Here is a 15,532-nt window from a genome sequence, read left to right as displayed (position 1 = left end):
GAGCTGATGTACGTAACAGTTCTTAGCTTGTCAATAAAGTTAAGGATCCTTTACCTAACCTGTCAAAGCCTGGGTAAAATAAAAGAGGCAGAGAGAGAGAGAGAGAGAGAGAGAGAGAGAGAGACAGACAGACAGACAGACAGACCTGTGTTGGAAGATGGAGAGAACATAAATCCTTTGTAAAGACCCTTTAATTAGATTCCGGTAATGCACGTAGAATTAACTTCTTGTAGGTGAGTGCGTAGATTAACCGTGCGTATGTGTGCGTCTGAAACCTCTGGCTTGACCGTGGATCGTTTACTTGAGTAGCTTAGGACTGCTGAAGCGTCAAGTGTTTGGCTGAAGCGTGAGGTTCTAATGCGTCCTTCGTGTACTTGCTCTGAAGGCATATTCCGAGTGCATGGTTTGAGTGTGTGCACTGTAAGGTTTGGAGTGTGTGTGTGTGTGTGTTGAGAAAATTCTCTTGGACCCAGTGGATATTGCCTGAGATTTATCCATCAAACACAGACTAACAACATCAAACTGACCACTCACAGGTGACCTTGTATACCTTCACTAGCGCTTATTACCTCAATACTAGAGCTCTCATAGCTCCGTTCCCACAGCCTCGTACCTCTTCCTACACAATTCATGTTCCTTCCCAACAAGTTACGAACCATCCCCACCCACATATCTCACGTACCTCTCCTTCACAATTCACATACCTCTCCTTCACAATCCACGTACCTCTCCTTCACAATCCACGTACCTCTCCTTCACAATCCACGTACCTCTCCTTCACAATCCACGTACCTCTCCTTCACAATCCACGTACCTCTCCTTCACAATCCACGTACCTCTCCTTCACAATCCACGTACCTCTCCTCCCTCTCACAGTTTGAATTTTGACTTAAGACTGAGGGAGAGTAACACAAGTCAGTCCATCTATCATCATTCTATCTTTTGGATGTCACTACCGCCCGGCTCCGGGTGGATTACAAGTATCTTTGGCAGGTTAAATCACCAACGTTCACAATCACGTATCTCCCCCTCGCAATTCACGTAATTCCTCTCACAATTCACGTACCTCCTCTCACAATAACGTACTTCCTCTCAATTCACGTACCTCCCCTCACAATAACGTACCTCCGCTCACAATCACGTACCTCCCTTGGGAAACATCTGGAAATAGAGTTCCTTGAAGGCGTCTTCTCTGACCACACCCGTGGGACATCTGTCCTTGAAGCTGCGGTAGAGGCGCTGCAACTCAGCTCTGGTGAAGTGCGTGGTGCGGGAGAGTGCGTTGATGTCCTCAGGTCGGTATCTAGGCTCTTGTTCCAAGATCTCCAACTCTGCGTCTGCGGTGAGGACGAGATGGGGGTTACTCTTGGGGAGGTAGGAGAGGGGGAGGTTGTGGGTGTACTGTGTGTGTGTGTGTGTGTGTGTGTGTGTGTGTGCGCACAAGCATTTTCAGCAAATTTTGCCAAGAATAAGAGAAGTTTAGAGACAAGCAATGGATTAGATAAGAAACCAACAAAGAATCAAATACAGTTACAGTGGAACCTCGGTACTCGAACAGCTCTGTACTCGAACAATTCGGTACTCTAACGTTTTGTTCGGTAAAAAATCGCTCGGTAGTCGACCGTTTTCTCGGCACTCTACCAAACACGACCTGCCAGAACATGTGCGTCAGTCTCTCCGCAGCTGTCGCTCAGTCCAAAACTCCTCTGAACTTCACTGTAAACTATTTCGTGTTTCTTCGCATTTTTTTAATATTATTTGTATAAATAAGTCACCATGGGGCCTAAGAAGATTAGTGTTACAGACATCCAAAAAGAAAACTGATTAGTGTGCGTTTGCCCTGATGTAAACGCCGTCTCAGCCTCTTCATATATGCCTTTTATTATTAATTTCGGCATCTTTATTGTGATTCAAGGTAATCTATCATGTTTCTGATATCAAGTTGGAATAAATGTGATAGATAAGCTTCATTACTAATATTAGCACAATTACACAACATTGTATTTGTACCACCACTAGTATCCGGCTATAAAGATAATTCATCAGATACTGCATGCTCCTTCTGCTGGCCCCTCCCTCTTTCTCCTATAGCTCCTCCCACTTCGGGCCCCTCATATTATGCTTGCTTTCAATTTAGAATTTTTATTGACACAAAAAAATAGAAGATTTACTGTTATACAGACAAGTCCATTATTGAAAAAATAGTATAAATAATATCAGCACATTTGTGAAAGCATATTAGACCCACCAGTTGACGTGTATTGGATGCGTGACATGATTTATTTACTTTTGATCAGCAAAAATCGAACATTTCCGCTATTTTGAGCTCAATATCAAGGTTTAGTCAGTAAACCATTCACAGTCATCTGTATTTCGGCAATATACCTTTCATTCTATCAAATGAGACCAAGAAAACGAGAATACCATCATAAATACCATACGAAAATACACCACAAAGTCGCTGTAACTATTTTTGGGGATCCAAAATGGATTAATTAAATTCACATTATTCCTTATGGGAAAAATTCGTTCGGTACTCGAATAGATCGGCACTCGAACAAATTTAGTTAGAGTACCGAGGTTCCGCTGTATTACGAGTTAAGAATGAGGTCAGGGGCCCGAGACTGTTCAACTGCCTCCCAGCATACATAAGGGGGATTACCAACAGACCCCTGGCAGTCTTCAAGCTGGCACTGGACAAGCACCTAAAGTCGGTTCCTGACCAGCCGGGCTGTGGCTCGTACGTTGGTTTGCGTGCAGCAACAGCCTGGTTGATCAGGCTCTGATCCACCAGTGTGATTCAGTTCAGATGGGCTTGTGAGGTCTCTAGGGAGACCTAATTATATGGTCACACCTGCCTTAGCAAATGTCGGGTAGTCACGCCCACGTCTAAGGTCTTTTGTGCTTAACGGCGTCAGGTCGTAACACGTGGTACATACACCAGTGGGGAGGGGGTACTTTGACTACGATATAAGCCCGGGGAACAGCGGGGCAAAGAGGTTGTTGGTGACAGGTCCGGGAAGCGAGAGCTCTGGACAGCCGCGTGTGTAGTGGACCACGCATTGGGAATCTCGGGTCAGCTGGTCGGTGAATTAAGAGAGTACTAGTCCGTGTTACTGATAACATCTACCCTTCCCCCTGGTAATAAGTCTCATAGGTCAATTGTTATATTGTGTAAAGTTCCATCAGGATATGTTGTATTCTAGCCCTTTTTTGTTATTAAGTAAACTATAGCCATAGTTCCCAGTTTTATTTGTACCTCCATATGCTATTCCCTATTCTGTTAAGCACTGGGATATACAGGAGACGTGCTCACTCGCTGGGATACCTCAGGTAGAGTGGGTAGAGGTCTCACACCAGGAGGCCTGGTCACAGACCGGGCCGCGGGGGCGTTGACCCCCGGAACTCTCTCCAGGTAAACTCCAGGTAAACATAAGATGCTCCACAACGAGGTAGAGATATTAGAGACGTCGAGTTTGTTCCGAGAAGTTTTGACTATAAGTGATGAAATGGAAGTAGAAATATGATACATGGGAGCAGGGAAGAATGGTAATGTTAGATGGGAAAACCGCGGAAGTGTACATTTCCTTTTATTTTCCAGGAGAAATAGGAAAAATAACAGTTCAGGTATCATGGGAAATAAATCTGCTGAATATCCCCAGTGAAGTGTGTGCAAAAGAACTGTTATGGAACGATTGATTAGAAAGATACATGCTGATTATAGAAGAATAATGAGAATTTAGGATAAGAATAGGGTGAGCAGATCAAGCGTGCATATATATATATGTATATATATATAATATATATACACACATACATACATATACATTTGCACGCAGAAACAAGCGGGTACAATGAAAGATCGCAGTTAGCAGGATTCGAAAGTACTACTGGGGACAGTAAAGATTCCCAGGTAGCATTCTAGTCCACTCGGCCACACAAATGCATTTGTGTGGCCGAGTGGACTAAAGCGGTGCCTGGGAATCTTGACTGTCCCCAATAGAAGTTTCGAATCCTGCTGACTGCGATCTTATATATATATAATATATATATAAGTAGTACTGGTTTCTTCTGAGGCCGTATGGGGCTGAGCGGTCTCTGCGGCTGAGCGGTCTCCTCCTCTGTATGCTGTATGCGGCTGAGCTGTCTCTTTCTGCAGTGCCTTCTGCAGCGTCGTCCGGATCCCCCTCGCTCCCCGAATTTTTTTCCGATTTTTTTCGAATTATTTTTGAATTTCATTTTCTTGTGCTCTCCATCTCCTCGGATCAAGTTTTTGGATTCATCCCTCTGGGGATAAGCATTCAAAACAGACTCCCACTTGCATCCCAAATTCCCTGCTCCACTTCCTCGGATCATCACCCTCCCCCACCATCCACTTCTACCACAAATATTCTTGCTCTACTTCCTTCGATCAAGTTTCTCAACATCAATAATTAAAGACTCCATTTCCTCGGATCAAGTTTTTTTGGATTCCCCCCTCTGGGGGTAAGCATTCAAAATGAACTCTCACTTGCATCCCAAATTCCCTGCTCCAATTCCTCGGATCAACACCCTCCCACCATCCACTTCTACTCTCTATGTCCAAGTACTTCTCCTCCATCTCCTTGGATCAAGTTTTTTGGATTCCCCCCTCTGGGGGTAAGCAATTCAAATGAGCTCCCCCTATGGGGCATGGTACTTTCTCTTACTACAGGTCTAAACAAGTGTGACGTCACCCCACCTGTGTTTACTCGGCGGTCAGTGACGTCACGTGATGACCTCACACACACAGGCTGAATCTTGTCGAGCAGACAATAACTTAAAATTAACTTAAATAAAGTAACATAGGATAACACTAATATTTTCCATTTTAAAGTATTACATTCTCTTCATTACATGAAGTCTCAGTATTATGTATTTCATATACAACATGGGGAAAACATTACACATTTTCACTCTTAACCCAGGATAACACAAATAATATCACATTTTTTTTTTCCTTAATACCCAAAACAATCCACAATTTCTTTACAAAATGCAACAAAAGATTCACTCTCCTCAAGTCTAGACATTTTTCTCGTTTTAACTATTTCATCAGAAAAAGTCTGGTGAATCTTATCTGACCGATCTCAGATAACATCTCAGGTCACTCCCCACAAAGTAACCTTCTCTCTCCCCTTACCCCTTCTACCCACCCCCTAAACCCTCACTCTCCCACCAGCATCTCACAACAAGACACAATTTTCACTCATAACACAATTTTTTCTCCTTTTAACTATTTCATCAGAAAAAGTCATCACAACACTTACAACTTATAATCACTTTTCGATAAATTCACTAGTCACATTTTTACATATTACGAAGTTAATACCCACACACACACACACACACACACACACACACACACACCACACTTTACTTTGAACAACAAAAACACCATCAATTACCTTTGAATATTCAAAAACATCATTCGAACACAGCCAGATCACCACTGAATACTCCCAGAACATCTTCATAAATACTCTTGCACATCATTTGAACACCTTCAAAAACACCTTTGAATAGTCTCAAACACCATTTGAGTACTCCCAAATACACCACTGAATACTACTAAAACACCACTGAATACAGTCAAAACACCACCAAAATCACAGACTAACACCCATTTTCACACAAATCCCCTCAAATCACTATAACCAAGACGATTACCAATTTCTATGAGTACACTCACCTCCAACTAAGATATAACATGAGCGCAAAAAAAACATGAACACAAACCAAACACACACGAACACTTACAACAGATTCACCTCTTTTTCGGTATCTCTAGTTCGACAACAACGTCCACAACCCACCCACAACCCACATCACACAACAACCCCACAACCCACATCTCTAGTTCACCCACAACCCACAACACCCACAACACCCCCCAACCCACATCACCCACAACAACCCACTTATAACATCTTTTTTGGTATCTAGTTCGACAACAATACCCACAACCCTCATCGCCCACAACCTTTATCTCTCTACAGAACAACCCCCAGATTACTTCGAACACTCTCGTAAATCATTTGAATACTCACAACATTTCCAAACACTGAAACACTTCCATAATATAATTTTTGAATAATTTCTTCACATCCACTCACCCATCTCCCAACACACCTCTTCAGAACAAACACAAAAATCACATTTCACATCCACAAATGCATCTCATCACCCATCTCAAATCCACTAAAATCATTGTATCCAAGATATTCACAAAATTCTATGTCCACCTAACACACACAGACAACTTACTTTACTTTGAACACCTTCAAAACACTCTCATACCTCATCATTTGAGACCACCTTTTCTCAATATCTCTTAAGAAATATTCTCTCATCGACAACCTTTATCATCTCACTACAGAACAACCCCAAGATTACTTCGAACACTCTCATAAATCATTTGAATACTCACATAAACACATTTGAACATTTCCAAGCAACACTGAAACACTTCCAAAATATCATTTTGAATACTCCCAAATAAGATTTGCCATCTCTAATTTATCTACACTTACACATTTCATTAAATTACAACTCATCCACCATACTACTCCCTCAGTCTCCAGACTTTACAACATTATCACAAAAACTAACTCATACACTTATGACATGAGACATTTTACCAAAACTAACACAAACACACCCACACACACCACACTTTACTTTGTACAACACCAAAAACAACATCAATTACCTTTGATTACTCCAAAAACATCATTTGAACACATTCAAAAACATCAACAAACTCCTTTGAATACTCCCAAAACACCACTGAATACTACCAAAACAGCACCGAATACTGCCCAAACAACACTAAAAATCACCAGAAACTAAGATCAACACCACCAACTAACACCCATTTTATAGAAATCCCCTCAAATCACTATAACCAAGACGATCCCACTCACCTCAGACTATTATATAACATGAACGCAAAAAACAAAAACACTCATAAATCATTTGAATACTCACAAAAAAACACCTTTGGACATTTCCAAACAACACCGAAACACTTACAACAGGATCACCACCAACTGAAAACATAACATGTACACACATAAATCTAAGACAACCACCAACAACAAACACCCATATTCACTTACCTCAAAAACCACTAATATCACAGAAAACACTCATTTTTTATAAACATTCACACAAAAAATCACAATCACCAACTCCATACAATATCTAATACACTCCTCTCACTACCACCAACACATACCAGCACAGATAGGGATACCTCCCATGACATCACACTCCATCCTGTTTTTACTTGGCGATCAGCGACGTCACACCCAAACACCTTGTTTCAACCTGTTATATCTCCAATATCTAAGATCACCACAATCAAGACGTTTACCAAATTCTATAACCCCAACACTAAGATCACACATTTTTGTACACATTCTCTTAAAACATCACCATAACGAAAATCACTAAAACTATCTATACTTTTACTAAGATCACATAACATTTTGTCTTCTCTAACTCACACTTACACATTTCATTAATCGAAATTACATCTCATCCACCAAACTCCTCCCTCATTCTCCAGACTTTACAACATTAGCACAAAAAAAACTAACTCATACACTTATGACATGAGACATTACCATAACTAACACTGACTAACTTTGAACCAACTCTGAACAACACCAAAACACCACTGAACATCTTCAAAAATACTCTGCACATCATTTGAACACCTTCAAAAACACCAATCACCTCCGAATACTCCCAAAACACTACTGATTACTACCAAATCACCACTGAATACTACCAAAACACCGTCAAAATCATCAGAAACTAAGTTTAGCATCACCAGCTAACACCCATTTTATAGAAATCCCCTCAAATCACTATAACCAAGAACTCCCTCTCCATGGGCGCAAAAAAAAAAAAAAAAAAAACGAACTCAAACCTATTACACAAACACTTAGTACATGATCAAGTGAAAACATATCTTGTAAACACACATATCTAAGTCAACCACCAACAACAAACACCCATATTCACTTACCTCAAAAACCACTAATATCACAGAAAACACTCATTTTTTTATAAACATTCACACAAAAAATCATATTTGACAATATCTAAGCGCACTACCACCAACACACGATGTCACACCCCCACAGGTCCGGCGAGGTCACCTCCAGTGACGTCACACTCCCATCTGTGTTTACTTGGTGGTCAGTAACATCACACCCAACCCACCTTGTTTCAACCTGTTGTACCCACAATATCTAAGAACACTGTAACCAAGACATTACCAGATTTTATGATCCCACCACTAAGATTACAGAAAACACTCATTTTTATAAACATTCACACATAAATCACGATCACCAATTCCATATGTTCACCATCATCTATCAACACTCTTCACCAAGATCACCAAAAATCTAAGATCATGCATCTCAAAACTACTATGATCACTGAAAACTTATTTTTTTTTAAACATTCGCACAAAATTAAGACACACAAAAATACCACGACACTTCCACCAACATCTATAACATAACATGAGCACTATAACATATCACCATCACCAAAAAAAAAAAAATATACACAGACACCCACAACTTATACATTTTAATCACAAATTTAAGACATGAGACATACACACCAAATCTAAGACATTCACCTCCAACTAAGACATATGCATCATAACTAAGACATACACCAAAACCTATACTTGACATATTGACAATAAATATAAGACATAAGCACAAAAAAATTACCATGTCATGAGACATTACCAGAACTAAGTCACACACACACAATCACTTTACTAAGTTCATGTTAACTATTCATCAACAAAAAATATTAATACAATTTACCCTCCAAATTTATGTTATAATCATTAAAACATAAAACTGTTTTACACATTTTTCTCAAACTAAATATTCATACCACATTTTTTTAATTTCTCACCTATGTTACATATCACGTTTCTCAACCTCATCATTCCTAAAACATCCTTTCTTATTCATCCGTATATCTCCTAGAGATGTTTTAACCCCGACGACCCATCACGACGTAGGAGCCAGAGCAACCATCACCACTCCAACACCACCTACTACACTCTGGCTCCTAGTGTCATGATGGGTCGTCGGGATAAAATATCTCTAGGAGATATACGGATGAATAAGGAAGGATGTTTTAGGGATGATGAGGGTGAGAGATGTGATATGTAACATAGGTGAGAAATGAAAAAATGTGGTATGAATATTTAGTTTGAGAAAAATGTGTTGATGATTATATGTTTTGATGATTATAACATAAATTTGGTGGGTAAATTGTATTAATATTTTTTGTTGATGAATAGTTAACATGAACTTAGTAAAGTGATTGTGTATTAGTTGGAGGTGTGTGACTTAGTTCTGGTAATGTCTCATGACACGGTAAAAAATTTTTGTGCTTATGTCTTATTTTATTGTCAATATGTCAAGTATAGGTTTTGGTGTATGTCTTAGTTGGAGGTGAATGTCTTAGATTTGGTGTGTATGTCTCATGTCTTAAATTTGTGATTGAAATGTATAAGTTGTGGGTGTCTGTGTATCATTTTTTTTTTTTGGTGATGGTGATATGTTATAGTGCTCATGTTATGTTATAGATGTTGGTGGAAGTTATTGGTATTTTTGTGTTTGTCTTATTTTTGTGCGAATGTTTAAAAAAATAAGTGTTTTCAGTGATCATAGTTTTGAGATGCATGATCTTAGATTTTTGGTGATCTTGGTGATGAGTGTTGATAGATGATGGTGAACATGATATGGAATTGGTGATAGTGATTTTTGTGTGAATGTTTATAAAAATGAGTGTTTTCTGTGATCTTAGCGGTCGGGTCATAAAATCTGGTAATCGTCTTGGTTATAGTGTTCTTAGATATTGTGGGTACAACAGGTTGAAACAAGGTGGGTTGCGTGTGATGTTACTGACCACCAAGTAAACACAGATGGGAGTGTGACGTCACTGGAGGTGACCTCGCCGGTCCTGTGGGGTGTGACATCGTGTGTTGGTGGTAGTGCCCTTAGATATTGTCAAATATGATTTTTTGAGTGATTGTTTATAAAAAAATGAGTGTTTTCTGTGATATTAGTGATTTTTGAGGTAAGTGAATATGGGAGTTTGTTGTTGGTGGTTGTCTTAGATTTGTGTGTGTACATGTTATGTTTTCAGTTGGTGGTGATCCTGTTGTAAGTGTTTCGGTGTTGTTTGGAAATGTCCAAAGGTGTTTTTTTTTTGTGAGTATTCAAATGATTTATGAGAATTTTTTTTTTTACGTTCATGTTATATAATAGTCTGAGGTGAGTGGGATCGTCTTGGTTATAGTGATTTGAGGGGATTTCTATAAAATGGGTGTTAGTTGGTGGTGTTGATCTTAGTTTCTGGTGATTTTTAGTGTTTGGGCAGTATTCGGTGCTGTTTTTGTAGTATTCAGTGGTGTTTTGGGAGTATTCAAAGGAGTTTGTTGATGTTTTTGAATGTGTTCAAATGATGTTTTTGGAGTAATCAAAGGTAATTGATGTTGTTTTTGGTGTTGTACAAAGTAAAGTGTGGTGGGTGTGTTTGTGTTAGTTTTGGTAAAATGTCTCATGTCATAAATGTATGAGTTAGTTTTTGTGATAATGTTCTAAAGTCTGGAGACTGAGGGAGTAGTATGGTGGATGAGTTGTAATTTAATGAAATATGAAGTGTAGATAAATTAGAGATGGCAAATCTTATTTGGGAGTATTCAAAATGATATTTTGGAAGTGTTTCAGTGTTGCTTGGAAATGTTCAAATGTGTTTATGTGAGTATTCAAATGATTTATGAGAGTGTTCGAAGTAATCTTGGGGTTGTTCTGTAGTGAGATGATAAAGGTTGTCGATGAGAGAATATTTCTTAAGAGATATTGAGAAAAGGTGGTCTCAAATGATGTATGAGTGTGTTTTGAAGGTGTTCAAAGTAAAGTAAGTTGTCTGTGTGTGTTAGGTGGACATAGAATTTTGTGAATATCTTGGATACAATGATTTTAGTGGATTTGAGATGGGTGATGAGATGCATTTGTGGATGTGAAATGTGATTTTTGCGTTTGTTCTGAAGAGGTGTGTTGGAAGACGGGCGAGTGGATGCGAAGAAATTATTCAAAAATTATATTATGGAAGTGTTTCAGTGTTTGGAAACGTTCAAAGTTTTTTTTTTGTGAGTATTCAAATGATTTATGAGAGTGTTCGAAATAATCTGGGGGTTGTTCTGTAGAGAGATAAAGGTTGTGGGCGATGAGGGTTGTGGGTATTGTTGTCGAACTAGAGATACCAAAAAAGATGTTATAAGTGGGTTGTTGTTGTGGGTGATGTGGGTTGTGGGGTGTTGTGGGTGTTGTGGGTGTTGTGGGTGTTGTGGGTTGTGGGTGTTGTTGTCGAACTAGAGATACCGGAAAGTGGTTATAAGTTGTGGGTTGTTGTTGTGGATTATTATTATTATTATTATAATCAAAAAGAAGCGCTAAGCCACAAGGGCTATACAGCGCTGCAGGGTAGGGAAGGAAGCAAGGGAATTGGATGGCAGAAGGGAGGGGGGATGATCAGCAGGTTACAGAAAACAGCGGGGCAGGGGATAGTACGGGGGTAGAGGGTAGCAAGAGATACAAGTAGAAAGGGCTGAACGTATCAAAATTTGTGGAGTAAGTCAGTCGTTGTCAAAAAGTCAATGAGAGAGTCCGGATGAAAGGTGGGTCCATCAGCGAGAAGGGAAGGTAAAGAGAGAGCAGCGGGGCGAAGACGACGACAGAGGTAAATTCTGCGTGCTCGTTGATAAAGTGGGCAGTCCAACAGAATGTGGCTGACTGATAATGGAGCTTGGCAATTCTCACAGAGAGGAGCAAGACGCCTCTCCATGAGATATCCATGAGTAAGACGAGTATGGCCAATGCGAAGACGGGAGAGAGTAGTCTCCCAACCTCGACACTGGTGATAAGAAGACGGCCAGTAACCTATACTCGGTTTAATAGACTGAAGTTTGTTGCCGAGCATAGTAGACCAACGTTGTTGCCAACGGGTGTGAAGGTGGGAAGATATTACAGCAAAATAGTCCGTACATGGAATACCTCTATAAGAAACTGGTAGGTCATGTACTGCTGACCGCGCAGCAGTGTCTGCCTGTTCATTGCCCTGTACGTCAACATGACCAGGGACCCAACAAAAAACAATATCTTTATGCTTAGTAAAGATGCGGCGTAGCCAAAGTTGGATACGGAGGACTAAGGGGTGAGGTGTATCAAATTTTTGTATAGCCTGTAAAGCACTAAGGGAGTCTGAGACTACCACAAATGATGACACAGGCATAGATGCAATACGGATAAGTGCTGTAAGGATGGCATATAATTCAGCAGTAAAAATACTAGCTGAAGATAGTAAATGCCCTTGTACGACGCTGTCCGGAAACACTGCTGCGAATCCTACGCCGTCAGAAGACTTAGAGCCATCTGTGTACACAGCAATGGCATGAGAATGAGAGTGAAAGTGGTCAAGAAAAAGAGAGCGGGAAGCGACCGTAGACAGTTGGGCTTTCGAGCAAGGGAGGGAGAAAGAACAGACTCGAACAGCTGGAACTTCCCAGGGGGGTAGGGAAAAGTGTGATGCTACATGTACATAGAAAGGTGGTAGTTGAAGAGAAGACAAGAGCGAATGAAGGCGAAGAGAGAAGGGACGGAGTAAGCAGGGGCGGCGAACAAATAAAGAATGTCTACTAATATCAGTGACCATTCTATAAATGGAAGGATTGCGGAGATCATGAGAGCGTACATAGTAGCGCAGGCAATGGGCATCACGGCGATCGGATAAGGATGGAACGTTTGCTTCTGCATAGAGGCTTTCGACAGGGGAAGAGCGAAAAGCACCAAGGCATAAACGTAATCCTTGGTGATGAATGGGGTTAAGGCTAGAGAGAGTAGCAGGAGATGCCGCTGAATAGATCTGGTCACCATAATCAAGTTTCGATAAAATAAGGGTGGAATGTAGGTGAAGGAGGGTTCGACGATCAGCTCCCCACGAAAGATGAGCAAGGGTTTTAAGAAGGTTCAGCCGGCTGTGACAAGTTGCCTTCAGAGAGGTAATGTGAGGTTTCCAGGATAACCTACGATCAAAGAGGAGGCCCAGAAACTTGACTGTATCACGTTCAGGGATACGTGAGCCATAGAGGTACAAAGGATGATCAGAGATGACAGAGCGTCTAGTGAAAGTGATTTGGTGGGTTTTAGTGCTGGAAAATTTAAACCCATGTGTGGTGGCCCAATTGGAAACACGGTCGACTGCATGCTGGAGAGAAACTGTAAGGAGGTGACAGTCAGCGCCTGCACAGGCAATAGCGAAGTCATCAACATAGAGTGATGACCAAATATTTGATGGAAGACTAGAGGCCAAATCATTAATAGCAAGGAGAAAAAGTGTTGTGCTCAGAACACATCCCTGGGGGACACCTTCAGCTTGGATAAAGTCCGGGGAGAGCACATTATTAACCCGAACACGGAAATGCCTGTCAGTTAAAAAGTTCTTAAGGAAGGATGGTAGATTGCCTCGAAGGCCTAAGGAGTGGGCTTGGGCTAAAATATTATACCTCCAAGTTGTGTCATATGCCTTCTCAAGATCAAAAAATATGGCAATAACTGAGTGGTTATTCGCAAAGGCATTACGAACATACGTATCCAAGCGCAGTAAGGGGTCTATGGTAGAACGTCCCTTACGAAAGCCATATTGACGAGTGGAGAGACTGTTGTGTGTCTCTAAATACCACACTAAACGTCTATTTACTAGACGTTCCATTACTTTGCAAACTGCACTGGTAAGAGCAATGGGACGATAGTGGGAGGTTTCATGTCCCGTAGTGCCTGGTTTGCGGAAAGGGAGAACAATGGCGGATTTCCACAGCTGTGGAAGAACTCCTTGTGACCAAATAAGATTGTAAAGGCGTAATAGGACTGCAAGGGCTGACTGATGTAAATGTTGTAGCATACGAATATGAATGTCGTCGGGCCCAGCTGCCGATGATCGACAAGCTGAGAGTGTTGCCTCCAGTTCTTGAAGTGTAAAAGGCACATTATACTGTTCTTCTCTGAGAGAAGAAAAGTCCAAGGGTGCTAACTCTCTGGCAGACTTTGAGGAAAGAAATGAGGGGCATAGATGGAGTCCCTGAGAAATACGGACCAGATGATTGCCAATTTCATTGGCAACATCTAGTGGGTTTGCTATATCAACACCGGCAACCCGCAGAACAGGAGCCGGGTCAGGAGAATATTTACCACTCAGTTTTCGTACTTTTTTCCAGACTGCACTCATAGAGGAAGCAGAGGTGATGGTGGAGACATAATCTCGCCAGCAAGTGCGTTTAGCGTCACGGATGACACGGCGAGCGATCGCACGCTTCTGTTTAAAATCAAGGAGTCGCTCTGTGGTTCTATTGTACCGGTACCTGCCCCATGCAGCGCGTTTCAAACGTACTGCACGAGCACAAGCAGGAGACCACCAAGGCACGCATTTCTGAGAATGCCTGCTCGAAGTTTGGGGTATAGAATGAGAAGCTGCGGTGAAAACGGAGGATGAGAAGAGGTGTAAAAGCTCATCGATGGAGGACGAAGAAGGAACCTCTTTAAAAACAGTCAGGTGTGAGTAAAGGTTCCAATTTGCCCGATTAAATTGCCAGCGTGGGGTGCGAAGAGGTGGCGAATATGAAGGGGAAGTAAGAATGATTGGGAAATGATCACTGTCATGTAAGTCCGGGAGAACAGACCAAGTAAAGTCTAATGCGGCGGAGGAAGAGCAAACTGAGAGATCGATGCAAGAGAGAGTATGAGTCCGAGGATCAAAATGGGTGTGAGTACCTGTATTTAAAACATGGAGGGGGTGGGTGGCAAGAAAAGCCTCTAACTGAATTCCACGGGAATCACAGTGAGACCCTCCCCAGAGGAAATGGTGGGCATTAAAATCACCAAGTAACAGAACTGGTGGCGGTAATGACGAAACAAGGAAGGCAAAATCCGGAATAGATAATGCCCGAGAAGGAGAGAGATATAAAGAACAGAGCGTATACCACCTATGTAAGTGGATACGGGCTGCTGTGTAATGCAGCGAAGTATGAACAAATAGCTGATGGTACGGAATATCAGTGCGGAGAAGAAGGGCACTTTCATTAAAGGTCCCATCAGGAAAAGGATCTGAAGAATACAATAAATTATAGCCTGAGATGTGAGAAATAACAGCAGAGTGTAATTTTGGTTCCTGTAAGCAAACACCAACAGGGGCAAACTGGGAGAGTAACATCTGAAGCTCACCCCGATTACCCCTGAGGCCACGTATATTCCACTGTAAAAAGGCCATGAATGGCAATGATAAAGATACTTGAAATCCGCAGGTAAGGGTTCCTACGGACTAGGAGGGTTAGAAAAGTCCACATGCGGAGGCAGTGGAAAATGTTCAAGCAGCGAAGGAACGGTGCGCTGTGAAGAAAGGAGTTGCG

The 15,532-nt window shown here is 41.3% G+C and overlaps 1 protein-coding gene across 1 annotated transcript in view; it reads right to left on the bottom strand.

Annotated features, from left to right (window-relative positions):
- LOC128684059 (A-type potassium channel modulatory protein KCNIP1-like) overlaps positions 1-15,532 on the bottom strand; it is a gene marked incomplete at its 5' end in the record, with an annotated part of 255,979 nt that overhangs the window by 46,346 nt on the left and 194,101 nt on the right. The window contains one exon of the mRNA XM_070093220.1: positions 1,146-1,337. Coding sequence (XP_069949321.1) covers positions 1,146-1,337 — 192 coding nt within the window. The remainder of the gene's footprint in view (positions 1-1,145; positions 1,338-15,532) is intronic.

The sequence above is a fragment of the Cherax quadricarinatus genome, chromosome 3 (assembly GCF_038502225.1).
Source record: "Cherax quadricarinatus isolate ZL_2023a chromosome 3, ASM3850222v1, whole genome shotgun sequence".
NCBI classification, from domain to species: Eukaryota; Metazoa; Arthropoda; class Malacostraca; order Decapoda; family Parastacidae; genus Cherax; species Cherax quadricarinatus.
This window is presented reverse-complemented; position numbering and strand designations above follow the sequence as displayed.